The sequence below is a fragment of the Trichosurus vulpecula genome, chromosome 5 (genome assembly GCF_011100635.1).
Source record: "Trichosurus vulpecula isolate mTriVul1 chromosome 5, mTriVul1.pri, whole genome shotgun sequence".
Lineage (NCBI taxonomy): Eukaryota > Metazoa > Chordata > Mammalia > Diprotodontia > Phalangeridae > Trichosurus > Trichosurus vulpecula.
The window spans coordinates 127251617-127278996 of record NC_050577.1 but is presented as its reverse complement, the minus strand read 5'-3'; the positions used below and the strand labels follow the sequence as shown (position 1 = coordinate 127278996).

Below are 27380 nucleotides of genomic sequence, written 5' to 3'. Positions count from 1 at the left end.
TAGGCAGTTAGAAAAGAAAATTGATTTTAATATTTCTATCTCCTGAGAGCACAGCCCTACTGATTAAACCATTTGTGGTTAAGAGCTAGCAAGGTTGATGAAGAAGAAAGCCATACAATGGAAATAGAACCTACTTAGCAAACCAGATCATTTCACTACCAAAAAAATGCCTTTTTTGAGTTAATCTTCTTAAGGGTTTTGAATCCTAACATTAGCACTGAGAAAATGTGAGCTATTATTCAAGTTCCTTTCCAACAGAAGAGGTCTTAGGCAGGATTTGCTGTCAATGGAATTGACCACAATCCTGTGTCAAAATAATACTGCTGTGCAGCCATAGTCTTGCTTCTAACAAGGAGTCCCATTCTGAATGGGCTCTGGAAGGGCCCCAGGCCAGAGCTGCCCTGTCCTACTTGGCCCCTGCTGTACTGGAACCAGTCCTGGAAGTCCTGGCCATGGAAGAACTGCCATCCCTGAAGGGACTCTCCTTGTTTTCCTTCCCGCTTTGCCCTGGATGCTTTACTTGACACGGGGCTTAGAAGGGACGGCAGTTAACAACACCACTCCTTCTAATGAGATGGAGAGCCATCAGGCCTTATCATGTACCTTGCTATTGCTTCCTCAGATCCTCCAGACCTTCCGTGTTCTATAGGCCACATGCAATGCTATCTTAATTACTCAGCTAGGTGGTGCAGTGGATAGAGCACCGGGCTCAGAATCAGGGAGACTTCAGCTTTAAGCCCAGCCTCAGACACTTCCTAGCTGCATGACCTTGGGCAAGTCACTCACTTTTTGTCTTTCCTCAGGTGTGAAATAGGGATGATAATAGCACCTAACCCCAGGATTGTTGTGAGGAACACATCAGATAATAATTATAGGGCATTTAGCACTATACCTGTCACATAATAAGTGCTGTATAAATGTTAGCTACTACTACTATTACCTACATATATAACTATAACTTAAGGATCCCTGGGCCTGGACATTGGCCCCGCCACGGAACCTTTAGGACTCCTGGGCCTTTCTATCTACCCTGCAGCCAAGCTTTCTTTCACGTGTTGTTTCCTACCAATACAGTGTGAGCTCCTTGGAAGCAGCGACTAAATTCTTTTTTCCATGTCCCCAGAACGTAATACGGTGCTTGGCACATAGTAGGTGCTTAATGAAGGCTTTTCCCTTCATCCACTCACTCGTTCACTCATTCACACTGGCACTAACTGCTCATCACCTCTAGTAATAATTACTTAATAAGAGCTTTCAGTCATAGAAATAATAATTGTAATAATGATAAACTGGTGTTTATATGGTATTTTAAGGTTTACAAAGCATTTCATATGTTATCTCACCAAGTCCTTACAACAACCCTATGAGGTAGGTACTCTTATTCTCCCCATTTTACAGATGAAGAAATTAACATAGAGATTGGTTAACGGGATTTGCCCACAGTCACACAGCAATTAAATTTCTGAGGCAGGATTTGAATTCATGTCTTCCTGACTCCAAGGTCATGCAATGTTTCAGGCATCACACTAAGAATTATATACATATATACATATGTATGTATACATGTATAAATACACATACATATATACACCTGTGTATGCATACACACATACATATATATTGTGTATATGTGTCTGTATATGTATGTATAGATGCATGATATGTGTTTATATGTATGTATTCATGCATGCATATACACCCACGTGCATACATATAGACATGCACAATGTGTCTACAGACAGGTGTGCACATATGTATAGGTGTGATGCACATATATATGCATGAGTGTTTACTGAATACATGTATGTACATATATTTGCATGTCTGTGTATACACCTGTATATGTATATGTGTGCACATACACATACATTCTATGCACCTCATTTGTGTGTATGTGTGTATGTAGAGTATTGTATAATATCAACCCAAGTTTTCCAATAAGGTATTGTAAACAACCCATTAAAGAAAAAGAAAAAAATTCAGACTTCTCTGTTAAGAAGGGAAGGCCAAAAAATTTTACACAGATTTTCCAGATTGCAAGGGCATCATACCCCTAAGCCCCAAGATATGGAAAGGATAACTGTCCTTGGACCTGGAGCTTCCTACGGGCAGCTAAGTGGTATGCATAGTAGAGTTCTGTAATCCAGAAGTGCCTCAGACACTTACTAGCTATGTGAACCAGGGCAAATCACTTCTCCCTCCAGTTCCATGTCTGCATCTGTAAAATGGGGATAACAATAACCCATCTCCCAGGGTTTATTGTGAGGCTAAAATGTGTTAATATGTATAAAATGCCATATAAGAGCTAGCTACTCTTATTATCATTAATGGTATTCTGAGGCACCTAGAAATGGATGGATGATGGGATAGTTGGCCAACAGTTAATTAATTAATTACCTATTGTTCCTTGACCTGTGGGTTTTCCTTGGATAGACAACAGTTACCTAAAGAATTCATATGGGCTCTGTGAACCCAGGAGTAGTGGCCCTATGCCAAATTTCTAATAGGTGTAGGTAGATTTTAAAGAAGCAAAGTCTACTTTGAAAGACTTAAAAACTGCATTATCCTGGATGTTGTGCTAGTTTTCACCTGCCTTCTGTTGTAACTTCTTAGAAAGCAGAGTTCTGGGTAAATGCCTGAAAAAGGGGCATTTGCTTTCATACTTTAGTTATGATGATAAGATGGGCCCTAATCTTTCAGTAAAATGCAGATCCTGAATTAGGAGCTCCAAGAATTGAGCAGAACCCAAACTTAACATAAAGTCCAAAGTCAAAAAGAAGGCAGGAAAAATGAGCAAACAACAAAAACAGAACCTGACCATGAAAAGCTACTATGGTGACAGGAAAACTCTAGATGCAAATTCAGAAGAAGACAATGGCTTTAAAAGATCTACAAGGAAAACCTCAAAGAAAAATGCAATTTGGACACAAGCCCAACAAGAATTCCTAGAAGGGCTAAAGAAACCAGTAAAAAGGTGAAAAAAAATTAAATCAAATAAAAGTGATAGAGAAAAAAAAACTAAGAAAAGAAATGAGAGCTCTGCAAGAGAATTATAGAAAGAGAATTAACAGCTTGGTAAATAAGGCACAAAAAATACTAAAGAAAATGACTCCTTAAAAATTAAAATTAGCTAAAAAAAAGCTAATGACTCCATGAGAAATCAAGGAACAATAAAACAAAGTCAAAAGACTTAAAAATAGAAGAAAATGTGAACTTTCTAAGGAAAAACAACTGATATGGAAAACAGATCAAAGAGAGACAACTTAAGAATCATTGGACTACTTGAAAGACATGAATAATTTATAATCATAGTTAAATAAATTATAAAGAGAAATTGTCTAGGTATCTTAGAACCAGAAAACAAAATAGAAATTGAAAGATTCCAGCAGTCACCTCCTGAAAGAAATTTCAAAATGAAAACTCTCAGGGATATTATAACTACAATCCAGAGCTCCCAGGTCAGGGAGAAAATACTGTCAGCAACCAGAAAGAAACAATTCAAATACTGCAAAGCTAAGGTCAGGATCACACAATATTTAGCTGCTATTATAAAGAAGCTGAGGGCTTGAACTATGATATTCCAGAAACCAAAGGATTACAACCAAGAATAACCCACCCAACAAAATTAAGTATAATCCTGTAGGGGGGAAATGAACTTTTAGTAAAATAGAGAACTCTCAAGCATTCCTTATAAAAAAAAGAGCTGAATGAAAATCCTGATATTCAAACACAAGACTCAAAGAAGCATAAAAAGGCAAAAAATGAGGAAGAAATCATAAGGACCTAAACAAGGTTAAACTGTTTGCATACCTATATGGGAAGATAATACATGTAACTCCTAAGAACTTTATCATTATTAAAGCAGTTAAAAAAGTTTGCAGAAATGGCGGGGTGGGGAGAGGAAGGAAGTGAGTCGATTATGTTGGAATGATCTATAAAAAAATGAAATACATCTAATTATAAAGCAAACAAGAAAGAAGTTAAGAAAATGAATAGAATTTTAGAAAAGTTGGATATTATGGACATCTGGAGAATATTGAAAGGAAATAGAAAGAATTATACCTATTTCTGAACTATACATGGCACCTTCACAAAAACTTACTATATATGAAGGCCATAAAAACCTCACAAGCAAATGCAGAAAAGCAGAAATATTAAATGCATATTTTTCTGACCATAATGTAATAAAAATTGCATTCATCAAAGGGACTTTGAAGCATAGATTAAAAATTAATTAGAAAATAAATAGCCTAATCCTAAGCAATGAGTGGTCAAAAGACAAATTATAGAAACAATCAATAATTTCATTAAAAGCAATGACAACAATGAGACTACAAACAAAAAGTTGTGAGATTCAGTCAAAGCAGTACTGAGGGCAAAATTTATATCTCTAAACACTTACATCAATAAAAGAGAGAAAGAACTATTAATAAATTGGCATGTAACTGGAGGGTAGGGTAACCTTGAAAAAAATCCAAAGAATTTTAAATCCCAAATTAACCACCAAAATAGAAATCTTGAAAATCAAAGGAGAGATTAATGAAATTGATTTAAAAAAATAGCACTAATAAATAAAACCAGAAATTTGTTTTATGGAGGGAAAAACAATAAAATAGATAAACAATTGGCTAATTTGATTTTTAAAAAGAAAGAAAATCAAATTTCCAGTATCAAAAAAAGGAATGATTGAATGCACAACCAATGAAGATGAAATTAAAGTAATTATTAGGAGCTATTTTGCCCAATCATATGTCAATAAAACTGACAATCTTAATAAAATTAATGAATATTTACAAAAATGTAACTTGCCAGGGTTAACAAAAGAAGAAATAGAATATTTAGAAAAAAGGAAGTAAATTAGCCATAAACGAACTCCCTAAGAAAAAAATACCTTAGGACCAGGTGAATTTACAAGTGAATTTTATCAAATATTTAAAGAACAATTAATTCTAATACTATATAAGCTGTTTGAAAAAACGGGTAAAGAAGTCCCATCAAATTCCTTTTATGATACTGATATGGTTTTCATTCCTAAACCAAAGAAAATAAAAACAGAAAGAAAACTTTACATCAATTTTCCTAATGAATATTGATGTAAAAAGTTTAAAGTAAAATGCTAAAAGAGGAGATTAGAACAATTTATCACAAAGATCATACACTGTGACCAGGCTTAATTTATATGTAATTCAGGGTGAGTTCGATATTAAGAAAAGTATAAGCATAATTGACCAAATCAAGAGCAAAACCAGCAAAAATCATATGATTATTTCAACAAATGAATAAAATGCTTCTGATAAAACACAATACTCATACCTATTAAAAATACTAGAAAGCATAGGAATCAATGGAGTCTTTCTTTAAGTGATAAGCAGTACATAGTTAAAATCAAGAGCAAACATTATGTAATAAGGATAAAACTAGAAGGCTTTCCAATTAGATAATGGGTGAAGCAAGCATGTTCACTACCAATATTATTATTATTAGTATTGTACTAGAAATGCTGGGTACAGCAATAAGATTTTTAAAAATTTAAGAAATAAACATAGGCAGTGAAGGAACAAAACTATCCCTTTTTGTGGATGATATGATGGTTTGCTTAGAAAGTCCTAGAAAGCCAGCTAAAAATCTAGTTTAAACAACTAACAACTTCAGCAAATTATCAGGATATAAAATAAACTCACACAAATCATTAGCATTGCAATGTTACCAACAAAGTCCAGCAACAAGATATAAAAAGAGAAATTCCATTTAAAATAACTGCAGACACAATAAAATACTTGGGAATCTACCTGCCAAGACACACACAGGAATTATATGAATAGAATTACAAAATATTCTTCGCACAAATAAAAACAGATCTAAATAATTTGGAGAAATATTAATTGCTCATTGGTAGGTTAAGCCAATGCAATAAAAATGACAATACTACCTAAAGTAATTTACTTATTCAGTGCCATTCCAATCAAATTGCCAAATAATTATTTTATAGAGGTAGAAAAAGTTATAAAATTCATCTACAGGAAAAAAAGGTCAAGAATATCAAGAGAATCAATGGGGGAAAACATGAATGAAGGGAGCCTAGTAGTACTAGATCTCAAACTTTACTACAAAGCAAGAATCATCAAAGTAATTTGGTACTAGATAAGAAATAAAGTGGTTGATAAATGGAATAAATTAGGTATACAATATAAGCAAATGAGCACAGTAACAATATTTGATAAATCCAAAGATCCCAGCTATTGGGACAAGTACTCACTATTCAACAAAAACTTTTGGGAAAAATGGAATATAGTCTGGCATAAACTAAGCATACCAATATCTTACACTGTATACCAAGATGAATACATGGCTTAGACATAAAGTGTGATATCATAAGGAAACTAGTGGAGTATGAAAGAAATCACCTATCAGATCTACGGATAGGGGATGAATACATTACCAAATAAGAAATACAGAGGCTTCCAAGAGGTAAAATGAATAATTTTGATTACCAAAAAAAAAAAAATCAAAAGTTTTTGCACAGACAAAACCAGTACAGTCAAATTAGATGAAAAGTCAGAAACTGAGAATAAAAATTTTGCAGCAAGTTTTTGGGATAAAGATCTCATTTCTGAAAAATATAAAGAAGTGAATAAATTTATTAAAATAGGAGCCATTTTTTAATTGATAAATGCTCAAAGGATATGGACAGGCAGTTTTCAGAAGGCAAAAAATCAAAGCTATCAATAGTCATATGAAAAAATGCTTTAAATCACTAATAATCAAAGAAATAAACATTAAAAACAACTCTAAGGTACCACTTTACACCCATCAGTTTGGCTAAGACGTCAGAAAAGGAGAATAACAAACATTGGAGGGGATGTGGAAAAGTAGGTCTACTAATGTGCTGTTGGTGGAACTGTGAACTAGTTCAACCATTCTGGAGAGCAATTTGGAACTAGGCCCAAAGGATCATGAAACTGTACATACCCTTTGACCCAGCAATACCACTACTAGGTCTATATCATAGAGAGATCAAAAAGAAGAGGAAGAGGTCCTAATTGTACAAAAACACTCAGAGCAACTCTTTCTGTGGTGACAAAGGATTGGAAACTGAGAGGAATACCAATCAATTGGGGAATGACTGAATAATTTGTGGCATATGAATGTGATGGAACACTGTTGTGCTATAGGAAATGATGAAGGTAATGGTGTCAGAAAAAAATTGGGAAGACATGTGAACTGATACAAAGCAAAGTGAGCAGAACCAGGAGAATAATTTACACAATAACAATATTGTAAAGATAATCAACTATGAAAGATCAGTACAATGATCCAATTTAAAATAAAGATATACAGGACAAAAAGGAGAGTATATAACAAAATTTAGTGTGTCTCAGGTAAATCCAAAAAGCGGAAGTTTCAATCATGCTATCAGAAAAGATTAAAATAAAACAGCTCATCATTCTTAAGAAAATCAAACAGGTAAATATATTTTGCCTAAAGAAATCATAAATGATAAACAAATATCAGTACAAAACATATATGCATCAAATGGCAAGCCATCTAAATTTATAAAGTTAATTGAGTTGTAGAAAAACATTTAGTTAGGCAAATCTTAGAGAAAGATAATGAAAATAATAGATAATAAAAGGAAAAATAGAATTAAACCAACCATTGAATTTAGAACTAAAAAAATTATAAGATCATTGAATAAGAACATTAAGCAGTATACATATTTCTCATCACATTATGGCACATAAAATATGTGACAGAGCTCAGAGAAAATATGTGTTGAAAAAAAAGAAAGAAAAACAGGTAAAAATGTTGCAAAATGAGAATGCATGATCATGAACTTGCTTCTTTCTAAAATTTAATTTTTTAATTTAAATTTAATTTTAAAAATATTTATATTGCCTCTTTAGGGAAAACTGTATGAGAAAAAAAGCCAAGCAAAACAAAGGTAGGAGATAACTTCAGATAGCAACTTAATGGCAAACATGTTGGTGGAGTAGTAGATTGTACTTAAACAGTGCATAATGAACATGTAAAAAGAGGATTTAAATTACATAACTTCTGGTTCAATTTCCTGTTAGGTGATAAGAATTCAGCATAACCCAGTAGACGTGACTTTTATATTCTAAGTTCCACCTATAGAAGTTTACCTTATGGAAATATAGTTTTCAACAAGGCAGTGAGGAAAAAAATCATTTGCCAAGGAACCAAATCCATATTTTATAGAATTATTATCACATTGACCTACAAAACCTCAAGGTACACATAGAAGGGAAAAAGGAATGTATTCCTGAATACAAGGAGGTAGAGAAGGGGCCATGCAAGTATTGTTTCTCTTTTTTCCCCCCTAAATTAATGGCAAAGTAGGAAGCTTCTATCCTAGGTATAAAATACGCCATCATAAGTAGTTATGTGTGCTTGGATATATATATATATACACACACATTGGGTTTTTGGCAGGGCAATTGGGGTTAAGGGACTTGCCCAAGGTCACACAGCTAGTACATGTGTCAAGTGTCTGAGGCCGCATTTGAACCCAGGTCCTCCTGACTCTAAGGCCGGTGCTCTACTCACTGTGCCACCTAGCTGCCCCATATGTATATATATTATATATGTGTGTGTATGTGTATATGTACCCACATCTATATGAAGAAAGAGAGAGAAAGAGAAAGAGAGAAAGTATATATGTATATGCCAAAGTGTCTGTTTCACGATTTCTCTTCTAGGAAAGTATTAAGAAGTTAAATATGGCAATAAAAGTGATTAACCTGCCCCCATAGGAAAAAATAATATTGGTTGCGGTTTCTTGGTTATTACTTATACACCCCCAAGAATAACATAACATTTAATACAAAGCATTCACAAAAGCAAATGTGGCAAACAAAAGCAGTTGTAACATTTTAAAACAATCCATTTCTGTACATTTGAAACCATATATCAAGGAAAATAATTATCTTATTTACAATGATAATAATAACTAATATTTATATAATGCTTTAAAGTTTAAAGAGTATTTTAAACTTCTGGTGCCAAGATGATAGAGTAAAGCAGGAATTCCCCTGAACCCTCCCAAATTCCCTTCCAAATAACCTTACAATAATACTTCAGAACAAATTTAAGAGTGGTAAAGCAGTTTACCAGCCCAGGACAGCTTGGAAGGTCAACATGGTCTGTCTCATTGGAGTAGGAGGGGAGGACAGACCTACCTAGCAAGCTAATGGCATCATGACATCCCACAGGGGCCTAAGGACAAGGTCTCAAGCCTGGGGCAAACAACCACTGAGGCCCGCCCCCAGTGCAAATCAACAAGGAGGCCCAAACCCCAAGGCAAGCCAACAGCTCTGGCAGGCCAGTGGTGGAATTCCATCCCCATTATAAGCCACCAGTGAGGCCCCACCCCTGGGAGAGACCAGCAGCAATACCCCATCCCTGGGACAGGCCAACACAGAGGCTCTGCCCCTAGTACAATGCAGCAGGGAGCCCCTTCCCCCAACTCCAGGACAAGCCAGGAGCAAAGAAGGTTGAGACAAAGCCCTCTCCACTCCAGGAGCAGAGCCCAACTTTTACATGAAGTACAAAGTCCCAAAATAGGCAGAAAATGAACAAAAAGGAACCTGACCATAGAAAGTTACTATGGTGACAGGGAGGATCAAATTAAAATACTTAGAAAAGGATAAAATGTCAAAACATCTATATGTGAAGCCTCAAAGAAAAATATGAATTGGTCCCAGATAAAAAAAATATCATGGAAGGGCTCAAAAAAGGATTTTAAAAAGCAAAGGAAAGAAGTAGAAGAAAAAATAGAAAAATAAATAAGAGTAATGTAAAAGAATCATGAACAAAGAGTTGACAGCTTGGTAAAGGAAACTCTAAAAATGAAAAATATATACAAAAATTCGCTAGAAGAAAACAACTCCTTAAAAATAGAATTGGCTAAATGAAAAAAGAAGTAAAAGAAATTCACTGAAGAAAACAATTCCTTAAAAAGTAGAACTGGCCAAATGGGAGGTACAAAAGCTCACTAAAGAAAATAATTCCTTAAATTGGAACACTAATGCATTGTTGGTGGAGTTGTGAACTGATCCAACCATTCTGGAGAGCAGTTTAGAACTATGTCCAAAGGGCTATAAAAATGTACATACCCTTTGACCCAGCAATACCACTTCTAGGTCTGTATACCCAAAAGATCATGTAAATGGGAAAAGGAACCACCTGTACAAAAATGTTTATAGCAGCTCTTTTTGTGGTGGCAAAGAACTGGAAATTGAGGGGATACCCATCAGTTGGGGAATGGCTGAACAAGTTGTGGTATATATACATTCAACGTAATGGAATACTCTTGTGCTATAAGAAATGATGAGCAGGTAGACTTCAGAAAAACCTGGAAAGACTTGAATGAACTGATGTTGAGTGAAATGAGCAGAATCAGGAGAACATTGTACATGGTAACAGCCAAAATGTGTGATGAATAATTTTGATAGACTTATCTCTTCTTAGAAATGCAAGGATCCAAGACAACTCCAAAAGACTTGTGATGGAAAATGCTGTCCATATCCAGAAAAAGAACTATGGAATCTGAATGCAGATTGAAGCATATTATTTGCTCTCTTTTTTTTGTTTCTTCTTTCTCATGGTTTCTCCTATTGGTTCTAATTCTTCTTTACAATATGACTAATGTGAAAATAGTACAGCCTCTATCAAATTACATGCTATCTTGGGGTGGGGGAAGGAGAGAGATGGGGAAAAAATTTGGAACTCAAAACCTTATGGAAGTGAATGTTGAAAACTAAAAATAAATAAATGTGGCCTCAGACACGTGACATTTACTAGCTGTGTGACCTTGGGCAAGTCACTTAATCCCAATTGCCTTGCCTTCCTCCCTCCAAAAAATAAAAAATAAAATAAATAAATAACTTAAAAAAAAAACAATTCCTTAAAAATTAAAATTGGGCAAGTGGAAGCTAATGAATTCATGAGACATCAAGAGATGGGAAATGATGGATATAAAAGATTCAGTTATTTTATTGGTTTTATTCAACTTCTTTTCTTTGTTAGAAGGGTAATCACCACTGGGGGCAGGATGGTGTTCCATATTTAGGGGGACAGGACTGTGCTGTAAAAACCAGAAGTCAATAACAGTTTTAAGAATTGAGAAAAAAAGAAAGATATGATAAAACAAAATCAAAAAGAATGAAAAATAGAAGAAAATGTGAAATTTCTCATTGGGAAAACAATTGATGTGAAAAATAGATTCAGGAGAGATAATTGAAGAACTATTGGACTGCTTGAATGCCAGGATCAAAAAAGAGCCTAGACATCATATTTCAAGAAATTATCAAGGAAAACTTCCCTGGTATCCTGGCACCAGAGGGCAAAATAGAAATTGAAAGAATACACCAATCACCACCTGAAAGAGTTCTCAAAATGAAAATTCCGAGGAGTATCATAGTCAAATTCTAGAGCTCCCAGGCCAAGAAGAAAATACTGCAAGTAGCCAGAAAGAAGTAATTCAAATAAAACACAGCCAGAGTCAGGATTACATAGGATTTAATGCTTTCTATGCTAAAGAATCAAAAGGCTTGGAATGTGATATTCCAGAAGGCAAAGGAGCTAGGATTACAGCCACAAATCACCTACCTAGCATAATTGAGTATAATCCTTCAAGGGAAAAAATGGATATGTAATGAAATAGAGGACTTTCAAGCATTCTTAATTAAAAGACCAGAGCTGAATAAAAAAAATTGATCTCCAAATATGACTCAAGAGAAGCATAAAAAAGTAAACAGGAAAGAGAAAATATATTTATATTCCTACAAGGCAAGAACTTTATCACTATTAGGACACATAGAAGGAGTATGCATATACACATACACATATATACATATACATAAACACATATATATATTAATCAGGGGGCATAGGTGTGAGTTGAGTATAATGGGATGATATCAAAAAACATTAAGAGGTGAGAAAGAAGACTGCACTGGGAGAAGGAAGGGAAAGACAGAAAGAGGGTAAATTATCTCACATAAAAGAGTTGCAAAAGAGCTATTATAATGGAGTGGAAGACAGAGGGATGGCAGGCAATTGTTGAACTTTTCATCAAAATTGACTCAATTAGAATAACATACACACTCAATTGGACATAGAAATCTATCTTACCCTATAGGGAACTAAAAAGCAACAAGGATAAGAGAAGGGAGTGGGGCTGATAAAAGGGAGGGAGAATTGGGGGAGGCAGAAGGAAAACACTTGTGAGGAGGGACAGGGTGAAAGGTGAGAGAGAGAGAGAGAGAGAGAGAGAGATAGGGAAAAATAGGATGAAGGGAAATACACAGTGACCATTACTATAAATGTGAATGGGATGAAATCACTCATAAATCAGAAGTGGATAGCAGAATGGATTAAAAACCAGAACCCTATAATACATTGTTTACAAGAAACACATTTGAAACAGAGACACACATAAAGTAAGGCATTGGAGCAGAATCTACTATGCTTCAGCTGAAGTGAAAAAAAAAAAGCAGGAGTAGCAATCAGGATCTCAGACAAAGAAAGAGCAAAAATAAATTTAATTTAAAGAGATAAGGAAGGAAACTACATCTTGCTAAAAGGTACCAGAGATAATGAAATAATATAAACATTAAATATATATACACCTAATGGTATACAATCCAAATTTTTAAAGAAGTTAAATGAGTTACAGGAAGAAATAGATGTGTAAAACTATACTAGTGGGGGACTGCAACTTTCTCCTTTCAAAACTAGATAAATCTAATTACAAAATAAACAAGAAAAAAGTTAAGGAGGTGAACAGAATTTTAGAAAAGTTAGATATGCTAGACCTCTGGAGGAAACTGAATGAAAATAGAAAGGAATATATCTTTTTCTCAGAGACACATGGCACCTACACAAAAATTGACCATGTATTGGGACACAAAAACTTCATGACCAGATATAGAAAAGCAGAAATATTAAATGCATCCTTTTCAGATCATATTGCAATAAAAATTACATTCAATAAAGGGTTATGGAAGCATAGATTTAAAATTAATTGGAAACTAATCTAATTGAGTGGGTGAAAGAACAAATCATAGAAACAATCAATAATTTCATTAAAGAGAATGACAATGAGACATCATAGTATAACTTATGGGATGCACCCAAAGCAATACTTAGGGGAAAATTTATATCTCTTTCTAAACACTTACATCAATAAAATAAAGTGCAGATCAATGAATTGGGCATGCAACTAAAAAAAAAACTAGAAAAAAAACTAGAAAAAAAAAACAAATTAAAAATCCTCAATTAAACACCAAATTGGACATCCTGAAAATCAAACAAGAGATTAATAAAATTGAAAGTAAGAAAATCAGCTGGTTTTATAAAAAAAAAAGTTAAACCATTGATTAATTTGATTTTTATAAAAAGAAAGAAAACCAAATTACCAGTATCAAAAATGAAGGGGTGAATTCACCACCATGAAGAGGAAACTGATGCCATTATTAGAAACTATTTTGGTCAATTATATCTGAATAAATCTGACAGTCTAAGTGAAATGGAGAAATATTTACAAAAATATAAATTGCCCAAAATAACAGAAGAGGAAATAGAATACTTAAATAATCTGAAATTAGAAAAAGAAATTGAACAAGCCATCAATGAACTCTCTAAGAAAAAATCCGCAGGGCTAGATGGATTCGCAAGCGAATTCTACCAAACATTTAAAGAATAATTAATTCTAATACTATATAAATTATTTGGAAAAATTGGTAAAGGAGTCCTACCCAATTCCTTTTATGAGACAAATATGGTGCTGATATCTGAACGAAAAAGAACAAAATCAGAAAGAAAACCATAGACTGCTTTCCCTAATAAATATTTATGCAAAAATTTAAATAAAATACTAGTAAGGAGATTATAGCAATATATCACAAGGATCACACACTATGACCAGGTGGGATTTATACCAAGAATATAGGGCTCGTTCACTATTAGGAACAGCATAACTGACCACATCAATGACAAAACCAACAGAAATCATATGATTATCTCAATAGATGCAGAAAAAGCTTTTGACAAAATACTACACCCATTCCTACTAAAAACACTAGAGAGCATAGGAATAAAAGGAGTTTTTCTTAAAGTCATAAGTAACATCCATCTAAAATCATCAGCAAGCATTATATGTCATGAAGATAAGCTAGAAAATTCTCTGTCTCTCTTTTTCAGTTCAAGTTTTCTTCCACAAAATGACTAATATGGAAATGTTTTCCATGGTTGCACATGTATAACCTATATCAGATTGCTTGCTGTCTCAGGGAGGGATAGTGGAGGGAAGGAATGATAGAATTTGCAGCTCAAAACTTTAAAAAAAGGACGTTAAAATTGTATTTACATTATAATTGGGGAAAAGTAAATGTTATTGTTAAAGTGCTTTATGTACATTACTGTATTTGAGCCTCAAAGTAACCCTTTGAAGTAGATGGTACAGGTTTTAGCCCAATTTTATAGATGAGGAAATGAATGTTAAGTTATTCAGGCTGAATAATTTTTCCATGCTCCTATACTTAGGATCAGAAGCAAGATTTGAGCCCATGTCTTTCCTGACCCCAAATTGAGCCCTCTTTCTCCTGTGCCAAACTATCTTTCCCATAAAAGCAGAAATTGTCACCAAATCTAAAATAAGAGATTTGAGAAAAGAAGAGACTCTGGACAATACTTTACCTGCTTTCCCGTAGTTTCTGGATATATTTATACTTAGTAGGTAATGTTCCATTGGATGCAATCACTGCCTAAAAGAATACAAAAGATATGTAATTATTTCATTATAATTGGTCTTTAAAATCTTAGACTTGTTTAGATAGGAAGCTAATGGGATTCAGGAGGGAAAAAAGACATTTGCACAACTTACATCCCGAACAACAGGAGAGAAATTCTGACTTTCAAGAGGCTGACTCGCATCTGATAATATCTGAAAGGCCAAATGAAACTGGTAAGAAGGTTTCCTTGTGTTGGCATGTGCACAGAAACATCTGTCAAAGAAGAAAGGAATTTGGAAAAGCATGTTTTCTAAAGAGCACAGAATGTTCTGACTCCTCATGATATTCAACTCTGCACTAAAGAAGATGCCATTTCAGCATAAATTCCAAATTTTAAACTACCAGCTGGTAACTATGGCAATATCACAGCCTCCACTCTAGGCAGAGTTTAACAGTAAAGAAAAACACCTCCCACCCTGGTTAAATGAGCTCTATTGAGCTTGTTAAAAATAACAGCACAAGACATAACCCTGACTACTACCTCGTCCGGCAAATAGTCACTACTTGGCAGCTTAAGTCCCTTCTAGCAGAGAAAGAGTACAGCCAATCAGTTTAAATCTTCCCAATGCTCTACTTCTCTCAGGGTCCGGACACACACAGACAGGACACCAGTAAAGGATTAAATGCTTTCATAAGGTTATATTTAAACTGAATAATGAAATACATGGGCCAGTGCCATAGGACTAGTGCATTGTGGGCAGATAGCTCCACACTTCCTTCTAGATTCTGGCAAGAGGGATCCAGAAAACAAAACTACAACACCCAGAATCCACCTCTCTAAACTTATTCCAGCTTCAAGTTGTATCCAAAAGTCTAAGCTACTTAAGTACTAAGCACCCTACTCTCAGGAACGGGAGTAAATAGTGCACCAAATCTCTAGTTAAGGGAAAAGGAGGCATTCCTGTGCTCCCTTATCCCACCCTAAGGTCTGGTTTGGCAACACCTTCCAACTCAGCGAAAGAAACAAAGGAATGTAAATTTTTAATTTAAGTTTCCTGAATAATGGAAAACACAAGATATGCTGTCCATTTTATATTAGCATAAAAAAGACATAGAATGACAAGCCTTAACAAGCAACTCTTTCTATATCCAATAATTTTCCTCCTAGAATATAGCTCAGATGTCTGCACTAACAGAATAGAAATTTTTATTGAGGAAAAGAAGGAGATTAGAAAATCTGAGGCATGGAATAGTTTGCCCAATACCTAAAATTTGGAATAAAACAGTAAAGAGAGAGGCAAAGTAGGGAAGGCACAAATGACTACCATATCACCCTAATGATATCCTGTCTGGCTAGGAGACCTTAGTCACTTGCTTTCCATTCCTCCAATGCCACCATAAGAATATATCCTTACCATTTACATGCTTGTGCAAGTAAGGCATGTTAAGAGTTTAACAAAAAAAAAGGAAAAAAGAATAATTGATAGAAAAGAGGAAGGGCACAGGTTGCAAGTTTAGCTTTGTTGCTAACTACCATTTTAGAATGGCAGCTCCTAAGAGCTATAGACCAAATGGGAAAATACCAAGCATTTAAGGAAAACTTCCTTAGCCTCTGAAGTTGAGAATGTGGGCCTATTATCACCAGAGACAAAGTCCTACCAGGAAACATTAACAACTATGGTTGTCAAACTGTAACACAAAAATAGACGGGATTGGGGGAGGGTAGTGGTGGTGGAGAGGTCCTTTCTAGCCAAGCAAATAATGATTAAACAGTATAATGATATTGCAGACACTGACCACTGAAAAAGGTATAAAATATCTGCTAAATACTCTTCCTAATTTTACTAAGGTCATTTAATGAATTACTAAGGGAAAAGATCTAATTTGATTTTCTATCTTTATAATACACCAAACCAGATGAGAAAGGTTCTTAAATGATCCAAGTGGCCTGGATATCAAGACCAATGTGTCAGGGAGAGAGAAAGGGAGAGGTGGGGAGGGTGAAGAGGTAGTGAGGGAAAGAGACAGTAGGGGGTAGGGGAGAGGGGGGTAAAAACAGATAGAGAGAGTGAGGGAGGGAGAAGAGAGAGGAGGGGAAGAGAGAGATAGAGAGATTCCCATAGATCAAAGGTACATTCTTAATCAAACATATTTTAATGAGAGACAAAGATGATCAATAGTAAAGCAAGCAAAGGAGAAGGTTAATAATGTAAATGTTTACAAGTAAAACTGGGAAAGAGGAAGGAGAGAACCACGGAAGATTTCTTAGATGGAAAAGATTAGCACATTCATTAAATGTCTCCGGTTTCCATTCAAAATGATATCCCCATTGTTGAGTCCACCATTCTGCTTACCATTTCTTCAACATATGGAAAAAGCATATCTCCAAAGCATTCTGTAGCTTCAATTGGGAGCTGGGCTGGTAAATTGTCAATGGAACACATGAGTATCCCAGAGCCTTCAACACTAGAAGTAGTAGCAAAATGACTAATTTATATATGCAAAAATGAACAACATACCCTATAACACTCCTCATATTAGTATGAATACCCCATTATGTTGGCCCAGCACAAAACCATGTATGTGATATACAAGAATAAAACAGTTGACACCCCTCTACTACTAATTTCTAATACAACAATCTCCCATTCATATAAATATTGCATATGGATTTAAAAGTTGAAATGCTTATGTTTTTAATAACTTTATATTTAAATATATAAAAACTTTTAAAAGTTGAAATGCTTGTTTTTAAGAACTTTATATTTAAGTATATATGAACTTCAGAAGAGTCACCATGGTAGGAAGGACACTGGACTTGGAATAAGAAGATCTAGACTGCCATCCCAGCTCCAACACTTACTGGCTATGAGATGATATGTGAAAGTGATTTTTTTCTGTCAGAGTCTCAATTCCCTCATTTATAAAACGGAGGTAATGGTACTTTTACAATCTAACTCACAAGGCTAAAAAGTGTTTCTCAGGCCTTAAAGCACCACATAAATGTGAAGTATTACCTCTTAAACCCTCACAGCCTTTAGTATATTTCTACTGTCATCAAAAGCTCACACATCACCACTACGAAGTGCTATGATGTTGTACATTTGGATGATTTTCTCCTTGTGTTTTAATAACCTAACCGAAATGCTATAAATATATATCCCATGCCCCTCGCCAATTCAGAAGACTTTAAATTCCTTAGTTTAACAAACTCACCTGTCATGAATAATATGCTGGTCAGCATCATACATACAAAAGGGACTATCTATTGTCGTACACTCCGTCATAAATTCTATGGACCCTCCAGTGTCAGCTGAGATGTCACATATGGCCACAAGTCTGAAAGAGAGGATGCCCATATGCCATACTGCATTACCAACTGAAAGTTGCCATCACTACTAAAAATCAACAGCAACAACCAATCAAGAACAAAAGCAAAGGATTAGATAACAACTTCTAATGTGCCTTTTATAACTGAATGCTGGGGAGAACAAAAAAAAAAACAACCAAGGAAATGATTACTGGGAAGTTCTTCCCAAAGGAAGACTTGTTCTCCTCAACTGAAAACAAAATGAATTAGAGCTGGATCATGCCTTTCCTTAGAATTATCTTTAACAAAAGAACAGCGCCCAGCTATAATTCTCTCGATCAATCGATCATAAGGGGATTTATTAAGCAGTTACTATGTGCCAGGTATATGCTAGGTGCTGGGGATGAGACAAGTAACACCCCTTTAACCTATCTAGATCACTATCACCTAAATAATCTTGTTAAAACCCAACTCTCACCACATCATCTCCTTTCTTCATGTCCTACTGGTAATGAATATCCAATGAAGGTTGATTTCCACACTTTGGCCTAGTAGGGAACAACCTCTAACAGTCTGGCTGCCACCTACCCCTCCAGGTTTTATGTACCACAGTTCCCCTATGCCATCCTTCTCCATTAATCAGACTGGTCTACCTAATGTTCTTAGAGCACATTGTGTTTTTCTTACTTCTACATTCTTGCTCACAACATCCCCTCTCTCTCTCCAGGAGTGTCCTTCACCCTTATCTCTGCCCAGCTGAATTCTACCAATCCAGGAAGACGCAACTCATTTTCTACCTAATTCATGAAGTCTTTTTTTTTTAATCCATGAAGTCTTCCCTGAGCAGTCCAGTTCACAAGGCTCTTCTCTTCTTCTGAACTTTTATTGCACTCATATTAAATGTACAACTCACTTAGTATTTAATGCTGACTACCATGTTGTGTTAGTTATCCTTTTTTGTCTCTATGTTTCACTTCCCCAAATAAAGTCTAAGTTCCCTGAGGGCAAGGATCCTATCTTGTACATTTTTATCCCTTAAAGTACCTAGAATGGTGCTAGAATAGCTATTAGCTATTATTATTATTACAGCACCTAAAATAGTGTCTTGGACACTGTGAGTGATCAATAAATATTTGGTATAATAATTTAGCCCTAGGATTCACAGTAGCACTATCTAGATTTGAAAATGGAAGATGGAACTCAATGAAAGTTGTGCTACTTTTCACTTTTTTAATTCCATGGGCCTCAGTGTCTTTATCTGTAAATTGAGGGGCTGGATGAGCCATATCTACTACCAAGTAGCAAGTAATGGGAGCTAATATGAAAAAATCACTAGCCCTGCAGTATAAAAGATCCTTATACTTTCTGGGGAAGGGAGGAAGACGAGGAATTAAAAATTAAATTAAATTAAAATAAACTTTTTTTTAAAAACAGTTTGTAAATTTTATTTACAAAAACAAAAACCAACAGTAATTAAAACAAAACAATAGATACTTACTTGTGGGGCAAGGAAGGGCAACCTTCAACAGTAGCAAGTGAGGATTTGATTGGAGCAAGGAGCTTCTGAGCATCTTGCCGGCTCAATAGCCGAGGAGTGTCTTGCTCCCAGTAGATTCCATTAATTAAACAAGTAGTGTATGGGGCAATCTATGAAACAAATTCCAAGAGATCCTATGAGATGTATAAGGTAACCTACATTCATAGAAGTATGCCAGGTGCAAACTATCAACAGCATATCCGGGAATTAGCTTTTAAAAATCACTTTTAAAAATTATTTTTGTCGATATCTTCTGTTTTCATATCACCTTCATCTGCGAACATGTCCTTTGCCCCTCTCATACTTAAGGGTCATCCCTTATAACAAAAATTTTTTAAAGAAAGAAAAGAATGGTTTAACAAAAGCAATTAACATCAATTGTCTGACAGTATACGCAATATTCCACACCCATAGTCCCCCACCTCTTCAAAAAAAGGAGAGAAATACACGTTCTCAACTCTTCTCCAGGGTCAAACAAGATCATTATAACTCTTAACATTATTTCTTAATGCCTCTTTAGTTTTCATAGATCGTTGGTCCTTCCTTCTTAGCAAAAACCAAAAAACCAGGTAGGTTCTACCATATCCCAAGTGGCAATAGGATCTCCCCATGAAATAAAGCTTTGGGGTCCTTTTTCATTTGCATCCTGTAATAGCATTATTTCGTAGGTAAAGAACGAGCCTTTAAATCAAAAGCTTGTTACTGTATTTCTGCCTCCAATGCCATTGACTATGTAGCCTTCATCAAGCTTCCTCAACTTCTCTGGGCTCCATTTTCCTTACCTGCAAGATGGGGATAATATGTACCCCATTCCTCACAGGGATGCTGTGAATATTAAATCAGATAACAGCTGTAAGCACTGTGAGCTCCACAGAGAAAAGTGCATGCATAGAATTTACAATCAGAAAGTTCCGAATGGACTCAGTCATAATTAAAGAGAGCTAAGAGTCAGACCTAAGAATTTTTCAGTTTCATATTCTTTCATTTACAAGTTGCATTTGGTGTCACATCCTACGTGACTCGGATGATACCAAAGACTGTAACATGGCAAGCACAGCTCAATACTGGAATCTAGAAAATGAGCTGCTGTCTACAAGACCCTTAAACCGAATAAAAGTTGTTCTTCCTTCTATAAACACATGACTGCTAAAACTTGCTGACACAGCAAGAAAGAGTTATTAGCCACAAATGAAGAAACAAGTCTTCTTACATGAGGATGCTGCTAGTTTCTTGCTATCACACATTTTGAACTGGGGAATTTTGAAAAATTCCCTTTACTGGGGATAGGTTTGCACTGGCCCCATACAATATTTTTAACTCAGTGCACCCACATAATCGATGGCATGAATTAGCAAGGTGGCTTGGTGGGATTAGCGAAACAGTCTGTAACTATGGAACAGACTTGTCTGCAGAAGGATCAAACCTACAACCATGGCTATATCATGAATACCATGCTTAAAGTCAGCCAGCCCAAGCAGACCACAGAAGGCTACAGTCTGAGGTAAGATGGTGCAATCCCAAGGTAAAAAGACAGAATCAAATAAAGTAATTCTGACAGAGCCCTGCAGACAGAAGCCCCAGAAAGTATAGGAAAATTTTAAGCATTTCCATTCAAAAATTTCAGGATTCCTAATGCTAACTAGCTACTTCTAAAGGGCTCAAGAGTTATCATATTTTAATTAATTGATAATGGAGACCAAAAATGAATTGACATACTCCTAACTGTTTGCCTAAAACTGCCTACCTCATAGCAAAAACAAACCATCTCCAGAGCCAAGGGAGAACAGATTAGAAAACTCACATCAGTGTTAAAGCGAGATGTGTAGAGGTGAGGATGTCTGTCATATTCTACAGGGTCATACACCCCATCTCTTTTCCTGACAAGGTGATGATGTCGACTTAACACTGTCCCATACACTTTCCTGAGATCTAGCAGAGAATAGGGAAAAAGGTAAAAGATATAACAATAGCAAACCTGTAACCTATAATAATAAAATGCCATGATATATACAATAAAAAAAAACATAATAAATATACACAAAGTATATTTGCATAGTGTAGTACAGAGGTGCCAAATGTGGAGCACAGAAAATCTGTCAAAGGAATATGGGAAATATTTGGTAAATAATTATATTATCCTATTACCTACAGTAACAGTGGGTTTTTTAAAATTGTGGATAGGCAAGACAATGACTTTCAGGTATAAAAAAAAAGTTGTGTACTGAATATTTTCCTTATTCTTAAATGCATAATAAACTCTAGAATTTCTTATCTTTCATATTGAATATGGAGTACAAAGAGATTTATAGGAGCCAAGTGACATGGGACCTAAAAAAGGTTGGGAACCACCAATGTAATGCATAGAAAGCTTTGTAGTCAGGAATACCTGGGTTCAAGTCCCATCTCTGATACAAACTATCTGGGTACCCTGTGCAAGTCACGGGGTCTCCATGTCCTAGGCAACTCTCTAAAGCTCGAAGTCACAAATCAGATATTGATATGCTGAGAAGAAATAGAAGGAAGAGGAGGAGAAGAAAGAGGATGAGAAGGAGGAAGAGGAAGAGGAGAAGGAAGAGGAGGAAGAGGAAGAGGAGGAGAAGAAGAAGGAGAAGAAGAAGGAGAAGAAGAAGAAGAAGGAGGAGGAGGAGGAGGAGGAGGAGGAGGAGGAGGAGAAGAAGAAGAGAGTAACCTTCTATTACCTCCACTTTGGGAAACATCTCTTAACTCATGTGGCTCCACAAACTCACAAGGGAGTTGATTGAAGACCTCCTGGGCACCCTGTGAGTGACAAAATGAACATCAATTAGACAAGCTAAGTAGGATCAAAACTAGCAATGAAAATCCAAGGTTACATAAAAACACATACAAGGGTAAGTACAAGTTTATGTTCTATGAATATGGCATCCGTTCTTTTCCATCTCTGGAACCTAAATTACAACATGGTAGCTAGGTGGTATAATGGATAAGAGCACTGAATCTTGAGTCACAAAGACCTGAGTTCAAATGGTGCCTCAGATACTAACTAGCTGAGTAACCTTGGAAAAGTCACTTAACCTCTCAGGTAGAAATCACAAAGCTTACATGGTTACCTCATAGAGAAACAGTGATGTCATAAAAAAAACTCTATTATAAGTTTGTTTGAGGAAAGTACTACTTGTACTCAGCAACATCATAGATTAGGCCTTTCCTGGGAAATCTCAAATCCCATCCATTTATGATTTTCTTTAAAACATTCATGAAAAAGAAAATTTATTAACTCCATTTCCCAGAGGAGAAATATGTACTTAAATATCACAAGAATCACCCTTGATCCAGTGAGATGGACAGTCTTCTCCTTGACTGTATTCCTAGCTTGTAGCCTTTGGAAAGGAGTGCCTTGATGTAACTTCTAGCAGTGTTATTGGTATGCTAGTACAAACTAGAAGGGCTGTCACATCCTACTAATGAATATAAAAATTATGTAATGTACACTCTCAAAATCTTGGAATCCTATAACAAAACCAGGAAGACATGAAAGCTAGGGATAATGTTGAATGGATCATTGATCTTCAAAATTATAAAATATTTCTAAGAGAAAGCTAGGACCATGGGAAAATGAGAAAGAAGAATACACTGGTTTCCCTGTAATATCAGAATCTTTCTAAGCTAATACTTATAATTAATAATAATAATAATGATAAAATTTATGTAAGCACTTACTATGTACCAGTTTCTGTGCTTTACAATTACTATGTTATTTATCCCTCACAACAATTCTGGGAGGTAGGTGCTATTGTCATCCCTAATTTACAGGTGAGGAAACTGAGGCAGGTAAGTGGCTTATGCAGGATCACCCAGCTAGTAAGTGTATGAGGATGGGTATGAACTCAAGTCTTCCTGACTCCAGGCCCGGAGCTCTATCTGCTGCATCCCCCCAGCTGCCTAAGGTGGGAAACTAGCTAAGGACACTAAGACACATTCCAAACATATCCCAGCTCAAAGAGTCTTAGTATTTACCTTAGACACATTACCAGTGCCAGTGAACACAAATGTTAAAGGTCCTATCGACTTAGGCATCAATCCCAGAGAGATTTCATAGCCAGCATCACGCACAGCCTGCACAGCCTGACTGCTGTTCCTGTAGTTATGGGCCATACCAATATGCTGAAAACAAATACATGATTCACATAAGTCTATACCCTGAAACATTTAATTTTTGCAAAGTGTGAAAATGGATTCTAAAGAAAAAACTCACCATAAAAGGTGTGTGATGACCCAGGGCAAGGAATCTTAAGCCCATTCCGTGTAAAATGTTGATCATCCCTATTTCAATAAAAAGATAGGAAGATTAATTTTTTTGAAACAATGTAATTTTCCATAGCATATTATACAAAACAAGTGTTTAATAAATGCCTGTTGAACTGAATTGTGCTTTCACTATAAATTCACAATTTAAAAAAAATACTGGATCCGCTACAAATTCAGCATTCATTTATTTGATGAAATTTCAGTACGACAAAATAATTTTGATGATTGCGGTCATAGTAGGAATTGCCCTATGTGTTTAGAAAGGTGAAAACAGTTTCCTAAATGTAAGGCCATTCTCTAAGTGTGAGGCAATTCATAAGAGGCAGAACTTCTGTGAAAAAGAGAAGGCTGTAGGGTCAAAAAATAGTTAAGTATAGCCATACACATATATATGTATATGTAGTATATATAAGTATACAATATGAAACTGACGTGGCCTTCATGAGAACATTACTAATTTAGAAGAAACAAGACTCTCCTATTATCGAACTTCAAGTGATAATAATAATAGCATAAGACTACCAATGAACATATTGGTGTTTCCCAACCAATGTGTCGAGCCCTAAGGGTGAAAAGATCTAACTCCTATGTTCTTAAATAAAGGGGCTTCTCCCTTCTTTGGACCATTCTTGTGATCATCCCTTTACAGAAACTGCACATCCCTTCTTTTTCCCTTTTCTTCCTCTCCTCAGCATGCAGTTCCTGTACGTATTCAAAACAAGAACTCTTCGTACAGCTTGTGTTAGAAGTGAGCAAGCTGATATATCTTATCTGAGGTCACCCACAGCTATGGAATGATCGCTGCTGTTCTTTCTTCTTCCATTTTCGTATTGAAACATAGGCTTTTATATAAAAGCTTTCCCCACCACTTTCAACATTGTAAGCAGCAACACATCCCCAGGCAAACTTTGGGACAGTTTTGGGACATGAATATTACATACAGAGACAGACAGACAGACAGACAGACAGACACACACACACACACACACACCCTCATGCCTTGACTGTTGTAACAGCCTGCTGATTGGTCTCTGTGCTTCAAGTCTTTCCCTACTCTAGTCCATTCTCCATTCAGCTATCAAAATGATCTTCCCTGGGGTGGGGTTGGGGGGGCAGAAAATCTGGAACTCAGGAGCATGCGGAACTGAGTGTTGTAAACTAAAAATAAAAAGTCTTAGTAAAAAAATTAAATTAAAAAATATATCTTCCCGAAGTATAGGTCTGACCATATCACACTCCTCACCCCCAACCTCCAGCCCCCCATTCACTCAAATGGTTCTTTAAACCTCGAGGATCAAAAATAAAATCCTCTGGCTTTTAATAACCTTGCCTCCCCTTACCTTTCCAGGCTTCTTACACCTGATTCTCCTCTACCTTCTCTAAGATCCCGTGACACTAGCCTCTTTACTGTTCCTCCCATGAGACATTTCATCTCCAGGCTCTGTGTTTTCACTGACTATCCCCATGCTTGAACTTTTCTCCTTCCTCATCTCCGCCTTCTGGCTTACTTGGATTCCTTTAAGCCTTGGCTACAATCTCACCTTCTGCAAAAAGCTTTTCCTGATTACCCTTAATGCTAATGCCTTCTATCCAGGGTTGTTTCCAATTTATACTGAACATATGATAGATGCTATATACAGATGTCGATTTATATCTAATCTATATAGATCTCAATCTTTATATAGATTTATATCTAATATATAGATAGCTATAGATAACTATCTTTACATAGATTTATATTTTGTTTACAATTAATTATATAAATTTATTCGTTATATTTTATATACATTTGTACACAGTTGTTTGCATGTTGTCTCTCTCATTAGACTGCAAGCTCCTTAGAGGCAGGAACTGGTTGCCTTTCTTTATGTTCCAGGGCTTAGCATTGTGCCTAGCATACAAGAGCTTAATTAGTGCTTGTTGAATATTTTTTGCACACATTCACATTGATCAATACAGGAGGTTTCAAAATGTGCCTGCAAACCCTGGTATACATACCTGCCACACCTGCCCATTGTCCAAAGGCCACCACACGTGAGCCTTTGTGATCAACCATTTTCTCATAATCAATAAGTCGTATTTCCTAAATAAAAACAAATACCCAGTCAGATCCTTTGGCCCGTATTTAATGTCCAAGCCATACAAATGGCCAACTCAACAGTTTTTTTTTCCCCTCACAAAATATTCCTTGGCCTATTGACATAAACTTCATAGTCAAGCAGCCTTCAAGAAAGGTTTTTAGAAGGTGTCAGGTCACAATACAACCACGGTAAGAGACTGTGAGTGAACCTAAATGGTACTCACATGGTACACAAAGAGATAATGAATCTAAAAATGACACCTTGGTAAGCTTTCCAGAAATCAAGTCAATCAGAAAGGGAATGTTCTTCCTAAAAAGTATGAAATGGCTAACATTGCTTATCTTTTTTTTTTTTGGAGAGGGGAAGGCAGGGCAATTGGAGTTAAGTGACTTGCCCAAGGTCACACAGCTAGTGTCAAGTGTCTGAGGCCAGATTTGAACTCAAGTCCTCCTGACTCCAGGCCCAGTGCTCTACTCACTGCACCACCTAGCTGCCCCTCACTGCTTATCTTAAAATAAGGAAAGTCTAGTAAAAATGCCCTAAACAAAGCCTCATCAGATAATGTGGTTTAGTCATTAGTCTCATAATGTCATATGGCATATAATTTCAATAGCAACAGCATAGAATATGACAGATTGTTTTCTCTCCGTAAGCTCTCTTTCTTATCCTTTACTCATTTACCTTTTTAGTAAAACATTGCTATTTCTAGCTTAAGATCAATCTAAATGAGTCAAAACATCTAATGTACAAAATACTCTTTGGAACAATGCAGTTTTATTACTTTGATGGAATATAGCAACTCAGCTTCACTATTAATAAAATGTTGCTAAGCAGAGGGTAGGCCTGATCAGCTTTAATGCCTATAATAATAAGCATACATTGTTTAAAAAATGGGTGAATTTTGAGAACTTTAAAACATTTCATTCCCATAGAAGAAAAAAATAATAAAATAATAACTAACATTTATGTAGTGCTTACTCTGGGCCAGCCACTGTACCGAGTGCTTTATAAAATCTTATTTGAACCTCACAACAGTCCTGAGGAGTAGGTGCTACTACAAGCATACCTCACTTTATTGTGCTTCATTTTATTGCGCTTTGCAGATACTGCTTCTTTTTTTCTCATGAATTGAAGGTTTGCAGCAACCTTGCATCTAGCAAGTTTGTTGGCACCATTTTTCCAAGAGCATGTGCTCACATTGTATCTCTGTGTCACAACTGGTAATTCTTAAGAATATTTCAAACTTTTTCATTATCATTATATCTGTGATGGTGATCTGTGATCAGTGATCTTTGATGTTACTATTGGGGTGCCATGAAGCATGCCCAAAGACAGTGAACTTAATCAATAAGTATTTGCATATTCTGACTGTTCCGCTGACCAACCGTTCCCTGTCTCTCTCCCTCTCT

General features: G+C 35.8%; 1 protein-coding gene across 3 annotated transcripts in view; it reads right to left on the bottom strand.

Annotated features, from left to right (window-relative positions):
• The window catches only part of AASS (aminoadipate-semialdehyde synthase), a 77444-nt gene that overhangs the window by 28498 nt on the left and 21566 nt on the right, over positions 1 to 27380 (bottom strand). For all 3 annotated transcript variants that reach the window (XM_036760131.1, XM_036760134.1, XM_036760132.1), the window contains exons 4-13: positions 25889 to 25973; positions 23838 to 23905; positions 23600 to 23746; positions 22303 to 22381; positions 21405 to 21532; positions 19565 to 19713; positions 17973 to 18095; positions 17111 to 17222; positions 14909 to 14968; positions 14722 to 14789 (exon numbers count right to left, since the gene is read on the bottom strand). In XM_036760131.1, the coding sequence (XP_036616026.1) occupies positions 14722 to 14789; positions 14909 to 14968; positions 17111 to 17222; positions 17973 to 18095; positions 19565 to 19713; positions 21405 to 21532; positions 22303 to 22381; positions 23600 to 23746; positions 23838 to 23905; positions 25889 to 25973 (1019 nt within the window). The remainder of the gene's footprint in view (positions 1 to 14721; positions 14790 to 14908; positions 14969 to 17110; positions 17223 to 17972; positions 18096 to 19564; positions 19714 to 21404; positions 21533 to 22302; positions 22382 to 23599; positions 23747 to 23837; positions 23906 to 25888; positions 25974 to 27380) is intronic.